Raw genomic sequence first — 22,765 nt, 5'->3', positions numbered from 1 at the left:
TCTCCGTTACCTCTCGAGCTGCTCCCCGGGCACAGCCGCGGGCCGGCAGGAGGGGCCGCCCGCGAGGAAGCGGGGCGCTCGGTGCCGCGTCGCGGCAACCCCGGCTTCGGCGCTGCAGCGCCCGGAGGGGCGGCGGCGGCCCCGCCTCGCGCGGGGCCCGGGGGCGGGGGCGGGCCGGGGCCGGGGCCGGGCGGCGCCTGCGCGGATCCCGGCGGCGCTCGCGTGACCTTGGCGCGGCGGCGGCGGCGCTGGGGCGAGATGCGGGCGGCGGGGCCGGGGCTGGGGCTGCTGCTGCTGCTGGCGCTGGCGGCGGCGCCGGGCGGCGGCTCGGCGGAGCAGGGCGGCCTGCCGGCCAAGAGGCTGCGCATGGCCTACGCCACCGGGCCGCTGCTCAAGTTCCAGATCTGGTGAGCGAGCGCGGCCGCAAGATGGCGGCGCCGGGCGGGCCCGGCCTCACCCCCCCCCCTTCCTCTGCCGCCGGGGCCCCGCTGCTGCTGCGGCGGCGGGTCCCGGCCCTCGGGTCCCGGTCCCGGTCCCGGTGGCGGGGCGGGGGCCGCGGGGGGAGCCCGGGGCCGGCGCGCGGGCGGCGCCCGCGGGCCTCAGCGCGGGGCGGGCCTGGGCTCGGGGGGGCCGCGGCGGGGAGGGGGCTGCTGGCGGCCCCGGGCCGTCAGCGGGGCTCGGGCGGCGCCGCGGCGGCCTGAGGGGGCCGGGGGGGGAGGCGGGGGGAGCGCCTCGGGGCTGCCCGCCGCCGGGAGCCGTCGTCCGGTTCTCAGCCGGCGCAGAGGCGCGGGCGGCCCGAGCCGAGGGCGGCTCTGCAGCAGCCAGCCCGGCCGCCCCCCGGCGGGGGTAACCGGGCCCGGTGCGCTGACCGCGGGCGGCCCGAGGGGCAGGTAAAGCCGAGGGCGTGAAGCGGCGCGGTGTCGCCCCGCGTGGGGCCGGCGGGCGCGGGGCAGGGCGATGCTGAGGCCGGCCTCGTGGCCCGGGGCTCTTCCCTGGGGACACGGATGAATCCTCGGTCACCGGCCTTCGGCGGAGCGCTCGGCCTAGCGCCGGTGGGCGACACGGCTTTGGGTAAGAACCGCTGCCTGGCCAGCTCTCAGGTCCTTGGTGTGCAACTGGGTTGCAAACAGTTTTCTTTGGCAGGAAGCGTTTTAGTTTCCTTTTAAATAAAAGCGATTCGTGAGCTGGGTGAGTTGTGGTGATGCCAGGCTTGCAGCGACCTTAGCACGGAGCGCTTCAGTGTCGGTGACGATTCCTGTCTGCGTTTAGTGTCTCCTGAGGCTACAGGCGGGTGTTTGAGGAGTACATGCGGGTCATTAGCCAGCGGTACCCAGACATCCGAATCGAAGGGGAGAACTACCTTCCTCAACCTATATATAGGTAAGCAAATCACGAGCAGTGCTTCTTTTTTTTTTTTTTTTCTCTTTTCCCCAATGTGCATGCTCATGGTGAGTGGTGAACGTGTGCCTTTGCAGTTAAATAAAATTGAAAATCGAAGCTTACAAAAGATTTTTTTTTGCTGCTGTGTTTGCTTGCAAGCATGGCGTTGTCTCCCTTCCAGATGCGTATGTGGTAACGTGTGTATGGAAAACTGAGGCGGTTTCTGTGTTACAAGGCCTGGTGTGCTCCAAGGAAATCTAAAGTAACCCGCATAGTCCATGTTGCTCACAATGAAGTTTTGCAGCTTTTCATCGTATTATATCTGGATATAAGTTCTTGTTTGTTGCTCAGGCTTGTGCTCTTAGTGTCTATTTCTTGCAGTAGGTCAAGGTTGCAGGGTAGGGAAAACCTGGTTTTTATCACGTAAATCGGGGGAGAGGATATTGGGGGATCTTAACCACAGCGCAGGGGGAAGGCAGGAAACCCCAAAGAAATCTGGAAAAATGAAAAATGAAAACAGCATTTACCGCTGTTATCTAAACCATCGTGTACACACTAGAGAGTGGTGCCATAGTTACTGTGGTGGCTTCTGAGCCACTTCTTGACCTACTTACCCCTAATAAGCACAGTGGTAAGATTGGTACGAGACTGAATTCCTCAGCGCTCGTTTGCGCTCTGGGTATAGCTCTAATTCCTGCAGAGCACCGTGGAGTTCTCTGCACCTGCTGGAAAGCTGCTTTAAGAGGAAGTAGCGCATACCAGTTGAACACATCTCTATAATATGGAACAGCTTCTTCAAGAAACTAAATGCATTCTCTAGTTTAGATGTATGTAAGTTGAAATTTCTGTTTAAGGTCTGGTTGGGAAAAAAGAACAAATCTGTATGTGTGGCATACAACGCTGGTATCCTGAGAATGCGTGTTTTTGTTCATGTGTGTTGCTTTTATGGGTTACAGGTATTTTTAAAGACAGATAAGTTTACTTGAAAAATTGTATATTTCCTCTGAAACTCTGGACTGTACATTATGAAAATTATTCTAATGAGATAAATCATAGCTATGTGCAGTAAAGTTGTAATGGGAACGTTCTAAGTCACTCTTATGTATTGTCTTTTGATAGGCATATAGCATCCTTCCTGTCAGTCTTCAAACTAGTATTAATAGGCTTAATAATTGTTGGCAAGGATCCATTTGCTTTCTTTGGCATGCAAGCTCCAAGCATCTGGCAGTGGGGCCAAGAAAATAAGGTAAACTGTTTGCTTTCATCTTTTATTTTTGAAAAGCAGTTTTAGAATGGCTTCATGAGGGTGCTGTGGGGGAACTGAACGTTGCTGCTGGCTTAACGTAAGCACGCTGTAGTCCTATCAGAGCCTTCAGGCTTCTGTAACTTTTGGTTTAATTCCTGGTATTTCTCTTTCCAAGCTGATGATGCTGTAGAGGGACAGATGAGGTCAACATTACTGATAAAGATGTAACACTGGTTGCTAAAGAAACGCCGCAGTTATTAAGAAGGCACTCTGCAGGTTTTTTTTGTTCTGGTTTGTTTTTTAAGGGCTCAGGTGGAGTTTCAAGCTGGTATTGTTATTAAAACTACAGCTTCCTTTTTCTGTTGTCTCATGGCTATTTTGCAGTGGTTGCTTTTGTCCAATTTTAATACATTAGGCATACAATTTGATCGTGGTTAGAAAAATCAAATTGAAATTCTGTGGGTTTTTTTTTTTTCAGAACTTACTTGGGTATGACAGACTCTGACTTGTGGGTTGAATATCCCCGTCAGTCAGTACTGATGATACTAACAGATCAATGGCATTGTACTCTGATTTATAATAACCCTATTCCAGATTTATTCTATAAAGCAAAAGCAACGTATAAGTCTGTTAACCTGCATACATTTCGCTTGTGCACAGACCTCAAACAGCTACCCAGTGCAGCTGGTCTGCGTGTGTCTTCAGTCAGGTTGAACGTACGGAGGCTGTAACATACCGCCTTAGTGAAATGGGCCAACTGCAGGACCGAGCTGGGCTGGCTGTGACGTGCCCGTGGTGTCCTCAACAGCTGGCATCTCCCACGCTAAATCCACGGGCATCGCAGCACCCGGTGTGACTGTGCCCTTCTGCATGAAGAGGGAATTAAAGCGGTGGTGGCCATGGGGTGAGGTGCTGCATTGCTGGAGATAGCATCAGTTCTTGCGGAGGCACCAGTGCACAAAGAAAATTCTAAATTATTAGTTTGAAGAAATGCTCCAGGGTTGGCAATTGCTGCGAGCAAGGCAGTTTGACTTTGCTGTGTGTCTAGGCCTGCAGTTGTTCAATTTCTGTGTTAGATTTAAGTGTTACTCTGAAAATGACAGGCAGTGTGTAGGAACATCTGCGTTCCCTTGTCATCCTGCAAGTGCCACCTTAACCACATACTTCTGCAGACGGGCTGTTGAGATGTGCGGAGATTTGTGGAGGAAGGGAGAAAGAAGGTGCAACTTTGCTTCCTTGAATCAGAACTGTGAGCTGGGTGCTTTCAGAACAATTTTCATACCTGTCGTTGAAAGACAATGTGCAAAATCTTTTTACAGAGAGGACGAAGGGATGATGGCTGTGCCACTTTAAGACTACTTAATAAATTGCAAAGGGGAGTACAAAGATGCCTGTGAACTTCAGCACTTACAAGTGAATAAAATGAGCTGTGCTTTGCACGGCCAGTGTCTGGGATTCTCTCTGTTCTCTTCCAGGTTTATGCGTGTATGATGGTTTTCTTCCTGAGCAACATGATTGAGAACCAGTGTATGTCAACAGGTGCATTTGAGATAACTTTGAATGGTGAGGCACGAACTTTCTCTTCTGGGAATCCTGGTGCATGTGTACACGGATCTGTGAGAGCGGTTTGTCAGCTGGGAGGGTGAGGGGTGGCGTTACGAAATGGGTGGGTTCCAAAATGCGATGGTGCGTGTAATGCCTCCCATCCTCAAACTTCAGATGTTACATGTCACAATACATGATGAAAATTGTGCATGTCTTACAATACAGTCAATTACATGTATTTAACAATTGCAGTGTAAAAAAAACATAGGGGAATTGGAGTAGCTGTATTGTGTTTTCTTTGTGTGTGATGTGCGTTAGGGAAGAAACGATCAACTAGAGGAACAGTTTCCAGTTAGATGCTTTCGCTGTCCAGTTTTTAAATACGGTTTAGACTTGCAGTCATGTTAAGTCTATTGATATTCCCAGAATTTCCAGTACTGGTAGACAGCAGTACTGATGTCTCTGATTAAGAGTCTGTGGACCTTCTGCCTTCAAATAATTCTATGGTTTTAAAGATTATGTAAGCTTGATGGTACGATTTTTTTCAGGCTGTAGGTGCAGGTCTGTAATCTAGTTCTGTGCTTTGTTTCTCAATTTATAATTGTGCAGGGTGCATTTCAATGTAGTAGTTCCTAAGTTGAGCTTTATACTCCAGAACCTTTGTAAGGACTGACTGCATCGTATCAGAGTAGTTGAAGCAGTGTTGATCCAGGTATTTCTCTCAACAAAAAATTAGTACCAACCTGCGTAGATTCCTAGATCTTTTAAAGTTTGTGTGTAATCTAGCCCTACATGTTTCCTTGTCAATTTAACTATGTTTTCTCCATGTGTTTTGTGGTAGATGTTCCGGTGTGGTCTAAGCTAGAGTCCGGCCACCTTCCTTCCATGCAGCAGCTTGTACAAATTCTTGATAATGAAATGAAGCTCAACGTGCACATGGAGTCAATGCCTCATCATCGATCATAGCCCCATCTAACAGCACTGAAACTTCTTGTAAGTCTTCTTCCAGTCGCCTGCTGCCTGTTCACTTGGCCGTAAAGGGCTGTATGTTGCAGATTGAACGCCGTATTTGATATTTGTTCATTTGAAAGTGTTTTACTGAAGAAAAACCCCAAACAGTTCTAGTGACTTTCAGTTAAATGACTTCACAGGTACTGTTCTGGTGGGAGGTTTTGTTTTGGGGTTTGTTTCAAAACTGGGAGCTGGTTTTCCTTTGGCCAGAAAAAGCCTCGAGTTAGTGAACTGTATTAGACATCAGAAAACACGCTTCATTATGTGCCTTCTGATAGTCTACGTGCGAAGGATTTGTCTACACTTTGTAACCTAGTTGAATTGCATGACCCTAGAAAGCAGAACATGCTTTCTTGCCTTTATCTGTGTGCTATACTGTTTTAGCCTTTTGCAAACGTTCCTGGACTGTTAGTAGCAGAGGTTGAGTGGTCATATCCATGCTTCTGTGCTTTATGATGGGCCGGTTCTGTGTTTCGGCATCGGTTGTGTCTTTCAATACATTTAGCTTACGGTTCTTCACAGGAACAGCGATGTGCCAGGAAAAAACTGTCTTGGTGCAAAAGTGAAGAATCTACATTTAAGGGACCACTCGTGAATTATTGATTGAAAAAACTGGGGTACAGTTTTTTTGCAAAAGAATGCTTCGGATTTGGAGACTGATTGCTTGGCGTTACCTTGCCAGCAGACACCCCACTCTCAAGTGACAGACCGTGTGCTGCCCAGCTCTTCTGACCTGTTGATGCCTCCCTCCACAAACACTTGCACAGCTTCATGAAATGGGGAGAGCAATTCAAGGAGGTTGATGCATCGAAGTAGCAGTGCAGGGAATATGAGAAACCATTGACTTCTGATTTTTGCAGACATACCTTATTTATTCAGTTAAGTCCAGTTTGTCTGCTGGTAATACAGCAGAAGTCAATTTAATTGTGAAGTTGTTTTGTATTTTAGAAATGTCATTATTTAAAAGTTTGGTATTTCCAGTACTTTTTAGATCTGCATGCTGAAGCCCGACATCCTGTATGTACAGATTTTACAAAGACAGCGTTCTTTGTGTTGCAAAGTAGATTTTGGCATTTTTAAGCTTACAACACGTGCTAAGACTGTTCTTTTGTAGAGTCCTCTTTAAGAGGATGTAAGTTTCAATATAAAACAGAAAGCCTTCAGTGGTGTTTCTATCCACATGGAAAATAACTCTACATGTCGAGATGACTGGTAGTGAGGCTCACTGCCTGCGTTCTAGTGTCTCCTTATGTAATTGATACTAACGTAGTATCACTCTGATCGTATCCTCGTAGATAACTGTTCAGAATAAAATAATAATAATCCCCTCTTGTCATGAGTTACAACCTCACAAGAGACACTGCTTATAATTCAGTTTTTTATTACCTGAAGCACACAGAGCCTGCCTTTCTTCCTACTTTACAGCAAATGCATTCTGTTTGGGCAGTGCTGACTACGGGCTTGCTAGTTTAACTCGGGAGTATTTTCCTGCTGTAACACTTCTCTCTATTTTCAGGAATTAAGTGGTGATTTCCAAGGGCCGCGTGTCTCGGACCAATGAAGGCCTGTACTGAAGACAGCTTGCTGTTGGTACAGACTGGATGCTTCTCTTGCAGTCACGTTGTGCCTCCTGAAAAAACCTTAATGAAAGACATCTTTCAGTGCTGGCGTGTCTCCAGATACTGCACATTCATGGAGTGCAATAATACTGTATAGTTTTTTTAAGATTTCATTCGACCAGTTCACAGCTCAACAATGCAGGCATTACTAATTGTAACTTATTTTATATTCATGTTTCACACGATGGCAGATTGAGTTGATACCTAATTATCCCTTGGAAAAAGTTTGTTTAATCTGTTGTATTTTATATGGATTTATGTTCTTTTTGTAGTTTAAAATGAAGTTATAGGAGTGTCTGATATTGTCCTAATCTGTTAAGTAATTGACAGCTGTCTTATCAAATATCTCTAATGTGGTTAAAGCAGGGTTGTATATTTTTCAAAATATATGGCAGAGTTGAACAGTGCATATATACTAAATTATATGAACAAAATTATATGCAGAGTGATTGCATCATTTTGTGAATTCAGTAAAAATTAAGGTCAACTGCTTTTTAAATTGTGTTGGCCAGCTGAAGAGGTTTTCCTGTGACCATTCTGAAGAGTTGAAAAGCTGGGCCTTTCTACTGTCCTAAATAGAAGCTAAGGAAATTAATTTAAATAAAGAGTTCTCATTGACTGTGTGAAGTACCTTGTTTGAGTCACTGATGGTGGTGATATTCTTAGAATTGTAACCGAAAAATACATAAAGAGTCCACTTCCCAAAGTCAGTGGTGTGTTCATTGTCTTCTGTGAGTGCCTTACAGCATCTGTGTCCTGTTAGGATTGTTGTGCACAGCTGTTTTCTCCCCACCGGTTCCAAACAATGTTTGCAAAAGCCAGACTCTGTCAGTTCTTCACTGACAAACCCACCTGTGCTGTGCCCGGTGCCTGCGTGAACCAGGGGGTGTTGGGCAGCCTGCATGCCACGGCTCTGGGAGTTGTGATCAGTGAGAGCTGCTTGATGTTTCGGGGCACTGCATTAAGCCGTGCTTCATGCCTGAGTTTTGAAATGTGAAGCAGAGGTCGGTGCCACGCTCGGGATGAAGGGTGGGATAATTCCACTTCCCACAGAAGTGGTGTGGGGTCCCTGCTGCCCAGGCCCCTCTGTGTGCCTGCTCCCCCAGCCTGGTGCCTGCGTGGGGCCACGGGGAGGCCGACAGCCTGGCTGAAGCTCTGTGGCACCCGTTCCTCGGGTCTGCCAAGCCTCGGTTATGATTGTGGTGCGGGTGCTGTGCTGGAAGAACCTCACTGGATTAAAGTAATGTCTCAGCTTTCTGGGGGGAGCTGAGGGTTCTCCTCAGCTGGGCTTCCTGTGTCAGTGTGACCGGTAGGTGTGCAGCCCCTGTCACCTGGCAGAACGAGCACGGTTGAAACCTGCAGCTCATCTTCATTTCATCTCCTGACCAAGGTAGGTAGCTGCTGGGGACCCGCTGTGGCCGAGGGGGTGCTGCCTGGCTGCTCCCGGAGGGCACTCGAGCTGCGTCCCACCGGTGAGCGGTGGCAGCCACCACCCCCTCCACTGCGTGTGGCACGGCCGGGTGCGGGGTGGCATCCACCAACGTGAGGCGCGAGGAACCACAGCGCTTGTGTGGGGATGGGGGTTTGCACGTGTTGGTTCAGCCTCCTGTGATGGCACCTCTGAGGGGGCTTCGGGGAGCTCCTGTCCTAAGGACCAGGCGGAGGCTGTAAAGCCCAGGGCTGCCATTTTACACCGTGGCAAGGAAGCTCCTGAAAGTTGCTGCTGCTGGAGAGCTGTGCAGCGAGCGCTGGGTGGCTACAGCAGGTGCTGGGTGGGATTAGGCTTCTGTGGAAGCTGCAGCTCTCCGATTGTTGGGGTGTTGTCCTGGGGCTGTCCTCAGGGCGGTGGCATCGCTATCGCTCCAGCTCGCCCTGCCTGGGAGGGAGTTGTGCCCGGGGCCAAGTCCTCTCCCTGAGAATAAACGTGCTCAGGTTTCCTGCTGGGTCTGAGCTGCGGTAGCTGCAGGTCCTGCTCTGGCCCTGCTCTTTCAGCTCGTACTGAGCCCATTCTGCCATCAAAACAGGCAGAAAACTGCTTCCAGTGAGGCTGCACAGCTGGGATCCTCAGGGCCGTGCCCCGCTGAGGTAGAGACATCTCATCTCCCACTCTGCTTTTTGTTCCTGCTCTGAGGTACTGGGTTTTGTCCCCCTTGTAAAACTAGTTAAAGTACTTCCCAGATCCTTCTTATCAAAAAATATCTTTGGATGGGGAGCTGAGGCTGGGAGATTTTCTCTGTTGGGGCAGTAAATCAGACAAGAAGGGAATCTGCAGAGCTGTCATGAGGGCAGTTGCCATGGTTTGTAAGAGCAGTCTTTGACCCACCTCAAGACTTTAAGGAATGCTTTAAGTAATGTTTCAAATAACTTCAAAGCTCTGTCCACCTAGAGGAAAGAAAAATTGACACCAATTGCTATAAAGGTGTTGCTAATCCCAACCATTAAACATACAATGGCCTCTTCATTCTATGATGAAATAATCTTTTTAGGTAATCCATAAAATATCTTCTGAAATATATTAACCAAAATGTCTAGTATGGATAGAGTTTTAGTTTCTCATTAGATATATACTTCAAACAGATCAGACAGAACAAATAAGTGCACAGATGTGTTGCTAGGCTATGACTTTCCGTGAGCTGTTTGTGGTATCACCCTGGTGATGTTTGCCCATGATCTGCTCGCTGCCCACGATATTCCTCTTCTTTCATCTCTGCAAGATTGCGTAACAACACGTTGGAGTTAGGTACGTGAGAACCTGGGCTGGTGTTCTTTAAATACACCAGAAGCACAGCCCTCTCTGCTTTTCTGCTAGGGGAGCGCAGGCTGGCTGTGTTTCAGTCATGTCTGTAATTGCTCTGGGTTGTAGGGTGCACAGAGCAGATTTGTTATTATGGGCTGGACCAGGCCTCATGAACATTAGTCATGGATCATTTCCAATTGAAAAACTGAACGACAAAATGGAAAAAAGAGCCTTGCTAGTCACTAGTCAGCAATATCTGACAGCCTCCCTGCAAACCAGTTGCCAAACACCAGATGACAACTCAATATTTGTGGCACTCCAACCAGGAGGACGTATTCAGCCTGAAGTCCGTGCTTCCCAGAATTTAGCTTCAGCACAGCGGGATGGGTTCAGACCATGGGTGCCCTGAGCCTGGGAACCCATCTCCAGCAGCAGCCAAGAGGACGTACCTCAGGCTGAGCGTACAATGTTTCCCGTTCACCCTCTCGAAGCTCTCAGCCTCCAAAAATATTCAGTGCAGGGCTTTCTGGACCCTCTGCATTTTCCGTGTATTCAGCCAGAGGGTACGTGCTGATACCCCGTTACCTCTAGTGCTCTGAGGACGCAGCTTTGCCCAGCAGACTATGTTACAGCCTTTGGCATGGGTTTAAACCTCAGTGATTCTGTTGAACATGCAGTACCTGCCCTTTCTCAAAGGTCCTGCACCATGTTTACACCATGGCGATGAGATGAGAACAAGAGCAGGTTACTGAGCGTGACCGATACCCTCTGCTTCCCTTTCCGCCCGGACGAGGCATTTTCCCAAGGCGGGCAGAGCCTTGCGGTGCTGTGCGTGACTGCCTGGCTGCGACAGCACGGCACGCACTCCTCCGCAGCAGTGTTTGCAGTGCCATTAGCAGAGCCATTGTGCCACTCATTAACAAGAGCTTGCAAGTAATATCTGTCTTGAACTGGTGAACTTAAATTCCAAATCTGTCATAAATGTGAATTTAATGAATATAGTATGTTTATCCTGAGCCTAATTTGACATAAATTGGATTTAGTATTTTTGAACTCGTTTACCATGTCACTTCCAATTAGTGCTGCATTTACAGCTACATATAATAAAAGCTAATTTCACACAAGCGTCTTTTCTGACCCACTGCCAGGAGAACCCGACAAGCCGTGGGACAGTGAAGAACTGTCCAGGTATTGCCATGCTCCCCTGGTATCTCCAATGCTCCCTTGTTTCTCATGGTCTCAGGTAGACCCTCCAAAACCTGCTGTGCTGGTCAGGGCCACCCTGCTGCCCAAACCCCGCGGGGCCGCGCGCGCTGCCCGGCAGCACGGGCAGAGGGGTTGCTGCAGCCCAGGCAGCCCCGACAGTCACATCTGCCATGCTCTGGACTGCAAACGCCTTAACAAAAGCATTTACTTAGGGTTTAAAATACTACTATGCAAAGTGCCAGGGCTGGTCTGCGGGCATCAGGAGAAGGAGGCTGCATGGGACAGAGCTCTCGGGGGCCTCTTCAGACCTCTGCTGTGGGCAGAGTGGCCTCACACCAAGTTCCTATCCCCCCTGACCACGGGTGCCCGGGAGCAGCTGCCATCCACCCGCTTCGGCTTTGTTTGGAAAGCTGCTCCTTATCGCTGTGCGTCACGGGCGTGCTCAGGAGCTGGCCAACCCAGCCAGCGCCCCTGCAGCACGCTCCTCCCTGGAGAGTTCACCCTGCAGCCACTCACACTGAGCATGGATGAGAGCGGCAGCTCTTCTGCATCGCTTGGAGCACCCTTGCGGGTGTGGAACACAGTCAGATGGGAAGAAGAGAGGCTGAAAGTGTTGAAAAAAACACTGGCGACTGGCGGCAACTGGGACGGTCCCAGAGGTCTCCTGGGATGGACTAAGCGCCTCTTAAAGGACTGACTTAGATGCTGCTGGCCTCAATCTGCAGCTGGAGAATCTGAAGCACTTCTGTCCCATCCCACCAGCTTGGCCACACATCTCCTCACGGCAGGGTTTCTTTGTGCTGGGGTCTGTTTATTCTGGGCATCTGTTACGACCCTCCTCATCGGGGAAGATGGTCAACATCCTGTGCACGGTGCTGCACTCCCTCCTGAGCTGCCTCATTCCCCCGGCCAACCTGCTGGTGATTGTGGCTGTCTACCAGCTGATGAGGAAGCAGCCAGGCACCAGCTACATCTACATCCTCAACCTGGCCACCGCTGACCTGCTGGTGGGCGTGATGTGCATTTCTGAGGCGCTGGACGACATCCTTGATGGGGATTTTGACCGCAGCAAGTCCTTCTGCCTCCTGCGCATCTCCATGAGCATGACGCCGTGCATCGGCTCCATCCTGACCCTGCTCCTCATCTCTCTGGACAGGTACCTGGCGGTGAGGCTGCCGCTCTCCTACCCCACCCTCCCAAAGAAAATGCCTGTGGTCCTTTCCCTCACTGTCCTCTGGATGCTCTCCTTCCTTTTTGGACACTTGCCTCTGATCTTTCCCTCTCTCCAGCAAAGCAACTACACAGGTTACTGCGGGCTCCTCTATGCAGCCAAGAGTGAGTATCTCTACATGATCTGCTTTGGCATCTTTGCTCCGTCCCTGCTGGTGCTGGTGTGCCTGCACGTCTCGGTGGGCAGCATCGCCTACCTGCAGCACAAGCGGCTGCAGCACGCCTGCGCCCAGGCTGGGAGCCTCCGCTCCCGCCTGCGCCACTTCAAGGCGCTGCGGACCGTGCTCATCGTCATCATCGGCTTCAGCCTCTCGTGGGGGCCGTACCTGGTGGGGGGCACTGTGCAGGCCGCCTGCAGCTCCTGCAACCTGTCTGACCCGCTCAAGGACGCCTTATTCCTGCTGGGCGAGACCAACTCCCTCATCAACCCCCTTGTCTATGCCCTGCACAGCAAAGACATCAGAAGCCACCTCGCGAAGCTGCTCAAATGCAGGGCAAAGTGGCGAGTGAAGCCCCTGGCTTCCAACGTCCGAACCGTGGGGAGCTGGGACGGGGGCTGGCCTGAGGCACCCGGATCATGAGGCGTCCACGTCCCGCTGCCTCTGCCCGCACTCCTGCTGTGGTTGTCGGGCCCTAGCAGAGGGTGACACGTGGTGCCGTGCGGGTGTGGAGTGGGGCCTTCCTGGTCCATCAGCTGCTCATGAGCTGCTGCCAGGGGCTGCAGCTTGTGCGTGCCGTCTGGTGTCTGCATTAACGGCCCACTGTCCCCCCACCCCAGCACTGCTGAGGCAGTGCCTTGGGATTGCTTTGGGTGAACTGTGGCCTTTTGTCTCCCTCTGCATGGGAGAATCGCTCTCATAGCTGCAGCAGGCTGAGCTGCCGTAAGGCGCTCCCTCCAGGGAAGTCCGGACATGCCGGTGGTGCAATGTCCTCGGCAAATGCTGGCTGCGCAGAGAGGTGCCTGTGCAGGCAACCTCTGAGTGAACACCTCTTCCCTGCCTTCCTGTCACAGGCTGTGCCTTAGCTGTGCTCTGCTTGTTTTCTTCTTTGTGCCAAATTTATGGGCTGAAATGACTGCTCAGCCTGGGCTGGTTTCTTCTGGGAGATGGAAAAGAAGCCACTCAGGAGCAATGCACCAACCTCAAGCATGGATTTATTGTACCCTGAGCAAAGCCCCTCTTCAAGCCTCACAGACAAGACGTACTTCGCCATGAGCTCACACCAAAACGTGAGCTGGTGCTTCTTGCACCACAGCCTCACTTACGCTGAGCAGGCACCTGTCAGGTGGGAGGGCCACAGGAGAGTGGCTGTGCAGAAGGGCTGCAGGCTGTCCTCGGCTCCACACCGCAGCGGGGTAAAGCTGCAGGTGGAACCCTGCTGAGCACATGCAAGCGCCACAGCTTCAGGGGCGTCTCTGTCTCTTCCCAGGCTCGGCTCGTTTTGCCTTCACACCATACATGCTGGTCAGACTTGAGCACTTAGTATCGCCCTAACTGAGCTGCGCAGCTCTTCACTTAGGTCAGAAGTTGTGCAAAGGTGTAAGATCTTTAAAGTCTGTGTCATAAGGTATGCTGGAGGCTTGATTTTGTTCCATTGCTCGTTGGAAGGAAAGCTTAAGCATCCGCGCAGTTTATCGAAGAGCCGCAGGATCCTCACCCTGAGGGCCAGCAGCAGGAGGTCGTCCTCACTCAGCGGGGTGGGCGGACGCAGCCGGCTGGCCGGGCTGACCTGGCAGGAGCGGAGGTGAGCGGTGTCAGCGGAGCCGTGGCCACGCGCTGGCTCCGAGGAATGAGGGCTTGGGGTGAGGCCTCTCGCCAGGAGAGAGACCTGCAGAGCTGGGTGACCCTGGGGCTGCGGGGCAATGCAGGGGGCACCCACCATGGGGCAAGTGTGATCCGTGGGCAGGAGCTTCCCTGGCTGCCCCGCTCCTGCTGCGGGGAGCAGCTGTGTGTAGAGCTGCCTGTGCGCTTGAGAAATGCCTGCGCGCTTGAGAAATACCTGCACTTTGGTTCCCACGTTGAATTTTGCTTGTTGTCCCATGGCGAGGAAGGAAACAATGATCTTGTCCTGGCCCACAATCCTGACCCCGACGTGCTGGTTCAGGGAGATGAAGATGGGGCTCAGCGGGACGCAGGGTCCTGATGATGTTAAGCTGTTTGGCCACGTCCACCGTCTCACCCTGCTGCCTGCCTTGTCCAAATACTGCCCTCCCTGAACATTCATGTTTATCCTAAAAGAGAGGAAAATCAAAGCTCCGCACCAAGATGGTGCATCCTGCAGCCTCCACTGCCCATATCCCTGGCACCCCACAGGGACAGGATCTCAAGTCAGTGCTCTGCAAGCCAAGGCACAGCCAGTTTTCGGTTTAAACCCCCCAGAAAACACAATGGGGAGCAGCTCTTCTCTTCACGGAGGCTCCCAGCACAAGGCCACAAGTTTGGCACCCCAACAAGAGTGCTGTTGGGCTCAGCCCCTGGAAACTACCCAGGCTGCAGCCAGGATACAAAAAAAAAAAAAAAGCATAAAAACGAGAGGCCAGTAGCACACTGAGTGCTTTCTCCTCCTTACCTAACTGTTTGGAAAAAACAACAACAACAACAACAACAACAACAAAACAGCAGCCAGTTTCAGAGTTTTGCATTTCTACACTACTGTGGGCAAATATTTCTCTGGTGCGGGGAGAGGAAATGGGTGGGTTTAATCTTAATTTCGTCCGGAATACCTCTGAGCCAAGGCTTCCTCTCTTCATAGGAAGAATTTCCACGGAACAAGGGGCTGCTGCATCAACTTGGCACACGCTGTGTGTCTCTGAAAGACTGCTTTTTCCCAATGGCATTACGAGTCTGTAAAACACACTCGCTCTCTCTACAGATCGCACCTCCCCTATGCTATATCTGCCTTTTAATTTCTGAGTGCTACTAAAAATACATTTTATGACCTTTGAAATATAAAATGTGCAGTGGACAGAAAAGATGCTATGATTGCCACAAACATACCATACAGATCCGTGTGGGTAATAACAAGTACTTCTGCCATTGGACTTAAATACTGCTTGTATTTCGGCGTTATTGTGCTTGTCTTCCTGTACTATGCAAATAAACCATTTTCTTTCTTGTATGACAATGATTGCCAGATTTCCAGATGGATAGCTATCGTCAGATAAGGTGTTCACAACGCCTTTGTTTGTGTGTTTGATCTGTTTTTACATACTAAATATTTCAGAACACTACTTTGAAGTATAAAAGTTGCTGTATTACCTGGATTATTGTGTTAAAGGCAGAACAGTGGTGTGCAGCCGGTATTACCTGGGAAAGGGCCAAAGTTTGTTTTCCTACATTAGTTTTCTGTACACTGACAAAAGAAGTGGTCAGAGTACACTTTTTTGTTGTTTTTTAACCAATAACCTGGGCAGAATTGCTTAGAAGCCTTAACGACACATCCGTGGAGCCTGTAACGCGTATTATTGAAAGTACAAGCCTTGCAACATGAAACGACCAACTTAACGTGAATGAAGACAGAGAAAGCAGGGGCAGGTCTCACACAGCTTACAAAAAAAAAGAAAAAAAAAAGTAACAACCAGGGGAAAAAAATGGCCCTAGCCCCTGAAACCTGACTTGAATGTATCTGAGCAGCAGGTATTTTGTGTCTCATTGGGGCTGGCAGCAAGGCTTCCATCCATGGGACCACAGCTTGGGAGTGGGTCTGAACACCAAGCTGGCATGTCTAAGCTGAGTATTAAACACACGAGTGCCATTCCTTCATCGGAGTTACTGGCTGATCTGAAAATATTTTACACCAAGGGCTATTTAAGCTGTTTCACTACTGCTTTTTTTTTGACAGTGGAAGTGGTGGGCCAGGTTATTCTGTGATAAAGCAGGCTAGAACACACTTAAAAGTACATTTCCAGCCCTGGACTAGTGCTGGCAGGTAAGCCCCGTAAGGATACAATAACTGCGCTGTTCCATCTGGAAGCATGGTAAGAAATTTCCCTCCATGTTTGTAGTATCTTTCCAACAATTCATTCTTCACTACCTAAGATTGGAAAAGAAACAATAAAATGAATGACAGAAGTCCTGCACACAGCTGCCCCTTTAAAGGCACCAGTGCAGGGCTCCAGTTACTCTGCAGTGTGGGTGCAATCCAGGTGCAGCTCGTCCCATCAAGCAGCAGCTACTTGCCCTTCCGCCCACAACGGTGAAATCGCAGCAGGTGATGCTGTAGGAGATGGGCTCCTCTTTGGGCTTTGCTGCTCTTTCACCAGGTACCAGTGTCCAGCCTGTTGGAGATGGTGGCTCCTGAGAAAGCAGGTAAGAAATCACGCCAGGTTGTCTTGAACCTAAAGAGGAAAGGGAAGGGTTTGTGTGCATCAGGTAGGGCTGGTACCTCTGACATCAGGGCTGCCTGGTGTCTCTGCAGGGAGACAGTAATTTGGTGGAATGCAAATCTCTGGCTGAAATGCTCTATCCTGGGAGTGTCTTGGGGTACTTTTATATCTAACAAGGATTGTCCTAGCTGTTCAGCTACTTCAGAGTCCAATTTTCTACTTTTATATGTATGTGTGTGTAAATAATGACATTTTTCAGAAAGCACTCATGGCTCCGTGCTCTAGAGGACTGAGAATAAGCAACCCTTGGTGACACAGCAACCTTATTGTCTTGACATCTTCTGTGGAAAATATGCCCATATTTGAAATCCCATTTACCTGTTCTTAGTCAAAAGGACTTTGCTATTACTCACCAGATCCCCAAAGCTGCTCAGTCACCTGTAGTCTGAGCTAGAAATTCACTGTTCACTTTATTAGGTAAAACCTTGATCACCTTAATTCTGAGAGTTCCTACCTTCCAAGGGGTTGGCTTTACAAGCTTATTGCTCTCTAAGGTCAATTTCTGTGTATCTCTGTGGAAACTTTCAGGTAGAAGCACTGAAAGTCATAGTAAGGTAGGTCCTCTCTGTGCCATGGCCACGTAACTGTTCTTGCTTTTTTCATGTGAGAGATTAAATTAGATGTTGCTATATTAATTAATGGGATTGCACACTGGACAATGAACTAGCAAGTCACTGCATAAATCTTCCTATCTGATTAGAGATCATTAGAGACAAGCAATTCCACCAAATTCATTGTTGTGATAAATAGATAAATAAATACGTAGATAAATGCAAACTCACATTCGGCTACAGTTGTTGGCTCAGCTGCCAGGAAAGCTAACTGTCTGGCCATTTGTCTCTCCTGCTGCCTGGAAAATCAAAATGTTCATGACACACACTTCATGTATCCTGTTTTAAATGCTAGCAGTGCTGGATATTGTTGCAGTAGGAATGTAAGTTTCTGAATCTGTTTTTCTCTCCACTACTGTAATTGCAAATAACTATTGGAAACAATGGCATATTATCAATCTAATATCCCAGCAAAGACAAATTTTTCCCTTACAGAGATTTCAGTGAATGAACTCTGTGATTGTAATGGTATCAACTGTACTAATAGCAAAGCTTAACATGTTAATGAATTTTATATGAGGATTTTTATGTAAAAGGAGTGCTGCCCGCTAGATGAACAAGACAGGTGATGTGCAAGAATATTTCACTATTTTTTCTTGCTTAGCTTCTTATAAACTTGACTATGCCTAACAACGGCTTTGGTTTATGTTCTGTGTATAATTTGAGGTAGTCACACCATCAGACTGCAAAAGATCTTTAGGGAAACTAGCAGTTTACTTCTAGGTGTGCTGTGTTACTTGTCTTTAAGCCTATGCCATACACTTAGCAGGAGGCCCTAAGTTTATGCAGGTATCTAAAGAACTCAGCAGAAGTCAAACTCAGAGTTCTTAAGGCTTCTGCAAATTGGAATCCAAATGCATGTCATGGTTTATGCAGCAAAATAGGGAAATAAAAATTCAAGCATTGTTTTGGCACATGGGGCAAAAGTGAGACACAAATATTGTCCCTGCCATAGTTGCAGTTACATTTTGGGCCCTTCCCGTGTCTGGGTATGTTGTATCTATTACGAACAGCAAGCACATGCTTTGCCACCCTCTCATACAAATTAGTAAAAGAAAAGCCAAGAGGGTCTAGATAGAATATAAGTGCATGTTGCCTGACTTTTTTTTCTTCTTCTTTCATTCCCCCATGTTGTAGTTTTATTTTCTTGCTACTTCTTCTCCCTCCAGAGTAGCCTATTGTTTCTTATACAAAAGCAATCCTTAGCTCTCTCCATAGCTGCTTCATGGTACCTCTGGTACGCTCTCTCCTTTGACAGGCGTCTTTCAGCTTCAGTGCCATGGGACTTGTGGGGTTTGATAGCAATGGGAACATTCCAAGCACTTTCGCGATTCTTTGTCTCCTTTACGATGAACTCGTAGAGGTCTCGATTCTGCTCACAGCAGAACTTCTGGAAGGCAGAAGAGCAGTGTCACTACAGCAGGACTTTTCACAGTAAACATCGGCTGATCCTTTCCCACCAGCTTACTGATTCATAATCCTGTGACTCTGGGCAAGTGTCCTCAAAGGAAGGAAATGTCTTCAGCAGGCTACCACAGAACTCACACTTTGGAGTGCAGTCCTCCTCTACCTGAAGTGGAGGTATGGATGACAGAAGCATAGTATCAGCACACAAATCCTTGTTTTATATTGGGGAAATAAGGCTTTGCTCGAAATGCAACACTTTAAAGCATGTGTGTAAGAACAGTTAAAACACATCTGTGTCTGTGATATCTTGGAACAATTTAAATCAGGCCATTAGGTTCAGGAAACTACTAAAAAGAAAAGCTGATCTGTAGCAATTAAGAATCTTAGTACTGCTCAAAGAAATGGAATTAATGTAGTGTTTGAGACCCATCCATCCCAAAGAGAGGGAAAGCTTTGGAAGGTGCAGAATGCTGCAGTTGAGCACTCTGCTGCATTAACCCTTTCAAATGCACTGCTTGTGGTTTTGCAGAGAAAAACCTTCCTGACTGCAGCTCTGTTGATCATAGAAGAATCTGTGTGGGATTTCATTAGGAATCACCAGCAGACTTGCCGATTAAATAAGCTGAACATATTTGACTAGATGCAAGTCATAGCTGTTGCACTGATGCACTTTAAGGATGGATGCTAGATATTTTGAAAGACTGATCTGTTTTTTGAAAACGCATTTTGAAACTGATGTATAAAAGATGCAGCTGCCAAGAGCACCTGCTAAATGTAGTGTTTAACGCCTCTGCTCACAAAGGCAGCACACCTGAGCTCAGCACTCTTCAGAGAGACAGCAGTTGTCCCCAACAGTAAGGGGTGAAGGGGTATTTGCTATGGCCGTTTGGCAACCACACTTTATTTACTATAGCACATGTTTAGCACTTTTGAATCAATCTTTTTCTGACCATATAATTTTTAAATACTTAGCTTCTCTGGAGCATGGTTTCTGGAACTGCCACTGACTCACCTCAATCTGCATGCTGTCCCACGATGATTCAGGTCTGTAGGCCAGAATAGTCGGCAGGCCAACAGAGGGGAGCGTCCGTAGTGATTGCTTGAACAGCTTCACAAAATCTTCTTTGAACTTGAAGAGGAAAAAGAAATAGCAGTATGGAGTCATATCTTTGTTCAAAGGTAAAAACACTAAGCATAAAATTCATATATAAAAAATACAAAACTGGGTGAGTACTTACCTCCAAGTTGCACAAAGTATCTAAACTGCTGAACTTGTCTGGCAGGGCTGCAAGTGATAGCAATAATGAGAATTATTGAACAGCAGTGCTGTGTTCCCAGAAAAAAGATCTCCTAGACTCTCGCATATCTCCTCTCTTCCAGCACGCCATCCTTTTCTCACCAGCTACCTCAGTGGCCTGAGACCTCCTCAACGCACACCTTTCTACGACTTCAGAAAGGCTGCCCGGGAGCTGAGGGTGACCCTTCCTAAATGCCACAAGGACCTGAAATGGGCTTGACCTTAAAAGCAGTCCCACTGAAGTCATGGAGATGGCTTATTGCTTACAGTCAATGACTTGTAGCACTCAACTAATATTGCATTGCACTCTAAAACATTTCCAGTCTCTGGTTCTGAGAAGTATGAGTCAGAGAGGCAATTGTTTTTTCTCATCTCCAAGTGCAGCCCATGCTGTGTGGGTGCAAGGAAGAGAGTTTTGGCCTCTGAGGCAGCAGGAAAAATCTCTTGTGATCGGGTCTCTGTCACTGTCCTCAGCAGCCCCACATTCACTCCAGGCAGGTGGTGTTACCAACACCCAGCTGCCCCAGGTGTGCATCTTACTGCTGCTCCATGTGCATCGCTTGCTGTTTTAATACTGATGTGGTCAGCGTGTGAGCTGCCATTGCTTCCCCTCCAGGCAAATTAAGCAGTTTCCTTGTTCTTTTAAGCATGATTTTCAGTTCCTTTTGCTGCCACACAATTTGTCTTGTCCATTTAAGTAAGCTCATTGTGGCTGAACGTTTTCTGGAAAGCAGATAAAGAAGTCCTGGGTAGGCTGAAATACCAAATGCATTTCTAAGTCCTTCTCTTCTGAAAATATGACAAAATCCAAGTGTGTAGTTGGAAAGGACGAGGTAAGAATCACAGCAGCCTCAGGTCAATTCCCAGGTCTGCAATGGAAGCTGCTGCTTGGTGACATGTCTGGAAGTGAATGCACTAGCGCAGGAGGAAAAGCAGAAAGCAATGCTATAGGAGTCGCATATACTTTTAAAAGACTGAATGATGTGGCTGATGGCTTGCTTGAACTTTTTTTTTTTTAAAATTGCAGTTCAAAGATATATGTAGTTATCAACCTCTGCGATCATGCTGCATCGCAGAGTGTAACCGCTCTCAAACCCCACCCAAGAAGTGACTTCAGGAGGGCAAAACGCAGCAGCAGCACTGTGCAGCCTGGGCATAGCCCTGCGTGTGCTGCGGTACTGAGGGCTTGCCAGGAAGCCCAGTACCTGGCCACAGTGCTGGGGGATATTCCCCCTCCTTAACCTGCCTTCTGTATCATCTCTATCTGCTGCTGCTATATTCAAACACAGGTAGATGATTTACTGCTGGCACATGTTTTTTTTTTTTTTTTTTCTGTACCTTGACCGTGACAGTGACAGTCATGCTGCAAAGATGTGAACCTCCACTTAAAGTAAAAAGTCTGTAACACTTTTCCCCTGCAAAGACATTCACAGTGACTTTCCAAATGTTCTCCAAGGGTTAGCAGAGAGCATTCTTTCTCTGTTGTAGGCTGTGCATGCCCTCTTTCTATTGGGATGGATTTGCACACAGCTTTCCCCACTACTTCCAGGTGGTGTGCTGTGTTTTACAACCCAGGTTGCTATTCCTGCTCCTGGAGGCACAGGAGATGTTCCCCTGCAGAGGACTGGATGCCATCCTGCACAATGTTCTCTAGGTGATCCTGCTCAGCAGGGGGTTGGACTAGACGATCTTCAGAGGTCCCTTCCAACCTCATCCATTCTGTGACTGCCTGGCATTGAAAATGAAGCACAAAGGATGCTCGATGGGGTGCTCAAACGGGATAGTTTTAGTTTCTACCTTATCTTAACACATTGCCTGCTAAAGTACAACCTGCTTCACCCAGTAAGTGAAGGGGCTGGTTACTGAGTCACACGTATGGTATGGATGACTCAGCTGAGCAGGAGGAGAAAAAAGGTTGATGTATTTTCAGCTAAGAGGCTTTGAAGTACCTCTCAAAAGAATACAATGAGCTATTCCTGCCATCTGCTGAGCACTTCCACACCCACTGGCTGGCGCAGCATTCCTGCACACGCCGTGGAGGCCCAGAGGTTCAGCTGGAAGCAGTTCTGCAGCGGTTCGTGAGGGGACTGCTGGGGCCGCCCCTGGGCTAGTGCTGGTGTGCAGAAAGATCTTGAGGAAATAGCAGGGTCCTCTACAGCAGGCATTTGGGCACCAGGCAGCCTGTGTGAAAGAATGCAGGTGAACAACCTGCTTCTTGAGAAAAGCTGTTGCTTACGTGATTTTTCGTAGGCATGTTCATAAAGCCAGCTAGCTTCTGTTTGCACGGACACTGAAATTCCTGGTGGCTTCTGCACACTGGTGGGATTGGTAATGCCTGACGTTTCCATCTCCCTTAATTTAAGACAGAAACCTGCGTATTAGTCCTATGCAATGACTTCAAAGCAGTTGCCTTTGAAGAATAAACTAATAAACAAAACTTCTCCAAATGTATGTAACCAGAAATTAGAACGGTTTAGACATAGGAAGTGGGGCTTGACTCTGGCTTTTCTGCTGTTGGCCAAGGACACCTGAAGCGTCTGGTCTAAAGGCTGCAGACGTGCCCCGAGTCAGGCTGTGGAAGGCTGGCACATGGCCTCACGGTGCCCATGACCCCGCTCTCTCCCGCAGTGCCTGGGATGCCCTGTCTGGGCTTTCGCTGCCCTGGCATCCCCAGGCTACCTCAGCACCGCTGCCCCGTCTCGCCCGGGTGTCACCAAGTGCCCGGCTCGGTGGCTGCGTGTGTCACAGCACCGGTGTCGCTCATCTCGGCACTCCCTGCAGGTGACGATACCGGCTTCCTCGGTGCGCCCCTCACGCGAGCAGGGCTGTGGGGCCGGCCCTCAGCCAGCAGCGCGGGGCGCGGCTGACCCTGTGCCGTACGGCTCGGCCCCGGCCATGGCGGACTCCGGTCTCTGCGCGGTCTCCGTGGTGACGCGGCGGGCGCAGGGGCTGCCGGGCTGCCCCGCCTGGGGCCGCGTGCCCTGGGGACGGTGCCAGCAGCGTGAGGCGAGCCCGGCAGGGAGCGGTGCCCGCAGCCACCGCTGCCACCCTGGTGGTGTGGTGCGGCCGTCTGGCGTGAAGGCAGCCTGGGG

The 22,765-nt window shown here is 49.3% G+C and overlaps 3 protein-coding genes and 1 long non-coding RNA gene across 6 annotated transcripts; 3 read left to right on the top strand and 1 right to left on the bottom strand.

The window, feature by feature from the left end:
- The first annotated feature begins 217 nt into the window (after positions 1-217).
- Positions 218-7,511, top strand: SELENOT (selenoprotein T). The gene is made up of 6 exons (XM_067002341.1): positions 218-407; positions 1,270-1,380; positions 2,500-2,626; positions 4,102-4,189; positions 5,013-5,164; positions 6,699-7,511. Exons 1-5 carry the CDS (start codon positions 259-261, stop codon positions 5,135-5,137), a joined length of 600 nt encoding a protein of 199 aa, XP_066858442.1. The 5' UTR covers positions 218-258; the 3' UTR covers positions 5,138-5,164; positions 6,699-7,511.
- Positions 7,512-8,420: 909 nt separating this feature from the next.
- LOC106047689 (glucose-dependent insulinotropic receptor-like) lies at positions 8,421-12,576 on the top strand. Its single transcript, XM_048059576.2, has one exon. It carries the CDS (start codon positions 11,596-11,598, stop codon positions 12,553-12,555), a length of 960 nt encoding a protein of 319 aa, XP_047915533.1. The 5' UTR covers positions 8,421-11,595; the 3' UTR covers positions 12,556-12,576.
- A 527-nt stretch (positions 12,577-13,103) lies between these two features.
- Positions 13,104-22,618, bottom strand: ERICH6 (glutamate rich 6). Of its 2 annotated transcripts, XM_013199288.3 has the most exons (12): positions 22,353-22,618; positions 21,910-22,025; positions 19,615-19,661; positions 19,389-19,505; positions 18,438-18,539; positions 18,202-18,359; positions 17,141-17,208; positions 16,096-16,310; positions 15,921-16,006; positions 14,971-15,123; positions 13,973-14,204; positions 13,104-13,702 (listed from the first exon to the last, which is right to left on the bottom strand). In XM_013199288.3, exons 2-12 carry the CDS (start codon positions 22,019-22,021, stop codon positions 13,439-13,441), a joined length of 1,554 nt encoding a protein of 517 aa, XP_013054742.3. In that variant the 5' UTR covers positions 22,022-22,025; positions 22,353-22,618; the 3' UTR covers positions 13,104-13,438. The 2 variants fall into 2 exon arrangements, with proteins under 2 accessions (XP_013054742.3, XP_047915388.2); XM_048059431.2 differs by lacking the exons at positions 21,910-22,025; positions 22,353-22,618 and adding an exon at positions 21,623-21,903.
- On the top strand, positions 16,194-19,895 carry LOC106047690 (uncharacterized). Of its 2 annotated transcripts, none has more exons than XR_007161626.2 (3): positions 16,194-16,281; positions 19,349-19,555; positions 19,757-19,895. It is a non-coding gene; the product is annotated as an uncharacterized lncRNA (long non-coding RNA). The 2 variants fall into 2 exon arrangements; XR_001213899.3 differs by lacking the exon at positions 16,194-16,281 and adding an exon at positions 18,430-18,550.
- Positions 22,619-22,765: the final 147 nt, after the last annotated feature.

Source organism: Anser cygnoides, chromosome 9 (genome assembly GCF_040182565.1).
Source record: "Anser cygnoides isolate HZ-2024a breed goose chromosome 9, Taihu_goose_T2T_genome, whole genome shotgun sequence".
NCBI lineage: Eukaryota > Metazoa > Chordata > Aves > Anseriformes > Anatidae > Anser > Anser cygnoides.
The sequence above is the reverse complement of the archived record's forward strand: the minus strand, read 5'-3'. Positions and strand labels throughout refer to the sequence as shown.

Bases quoted from the DNA above. Each gene is read 5' to 3' on its own strand.
- ERICH6 (XM_013199288.3), bottom strand. From the start codon at position 22,021: ATGGAAACGTCAGGCATTACCAATCCCACCAGTGTGCAGAAGCCACCA. The intron at 18,540-19,388 runs GTGAGTCAGTGG...CCTCCACTTCAG, and splicing joins GGGACAGCATGCAGATTGAG to GTAGAGGAGGACTGCACTCC. The intron at 17,209-18,201 runs GTACCATGAAGC...TTGATTTTCCAG, and splicing joins AAGGAGAGAGCGTACCAGAG to GCAGCAGGAGAGACAAATGG.
- LOC106047689 (XM_048059576.2), top strand. From the start codon at position 11,596: ATGGTCAACATCCTGTGCACGGTGCTGCACTCCCTCCTGAGCTGCCTC.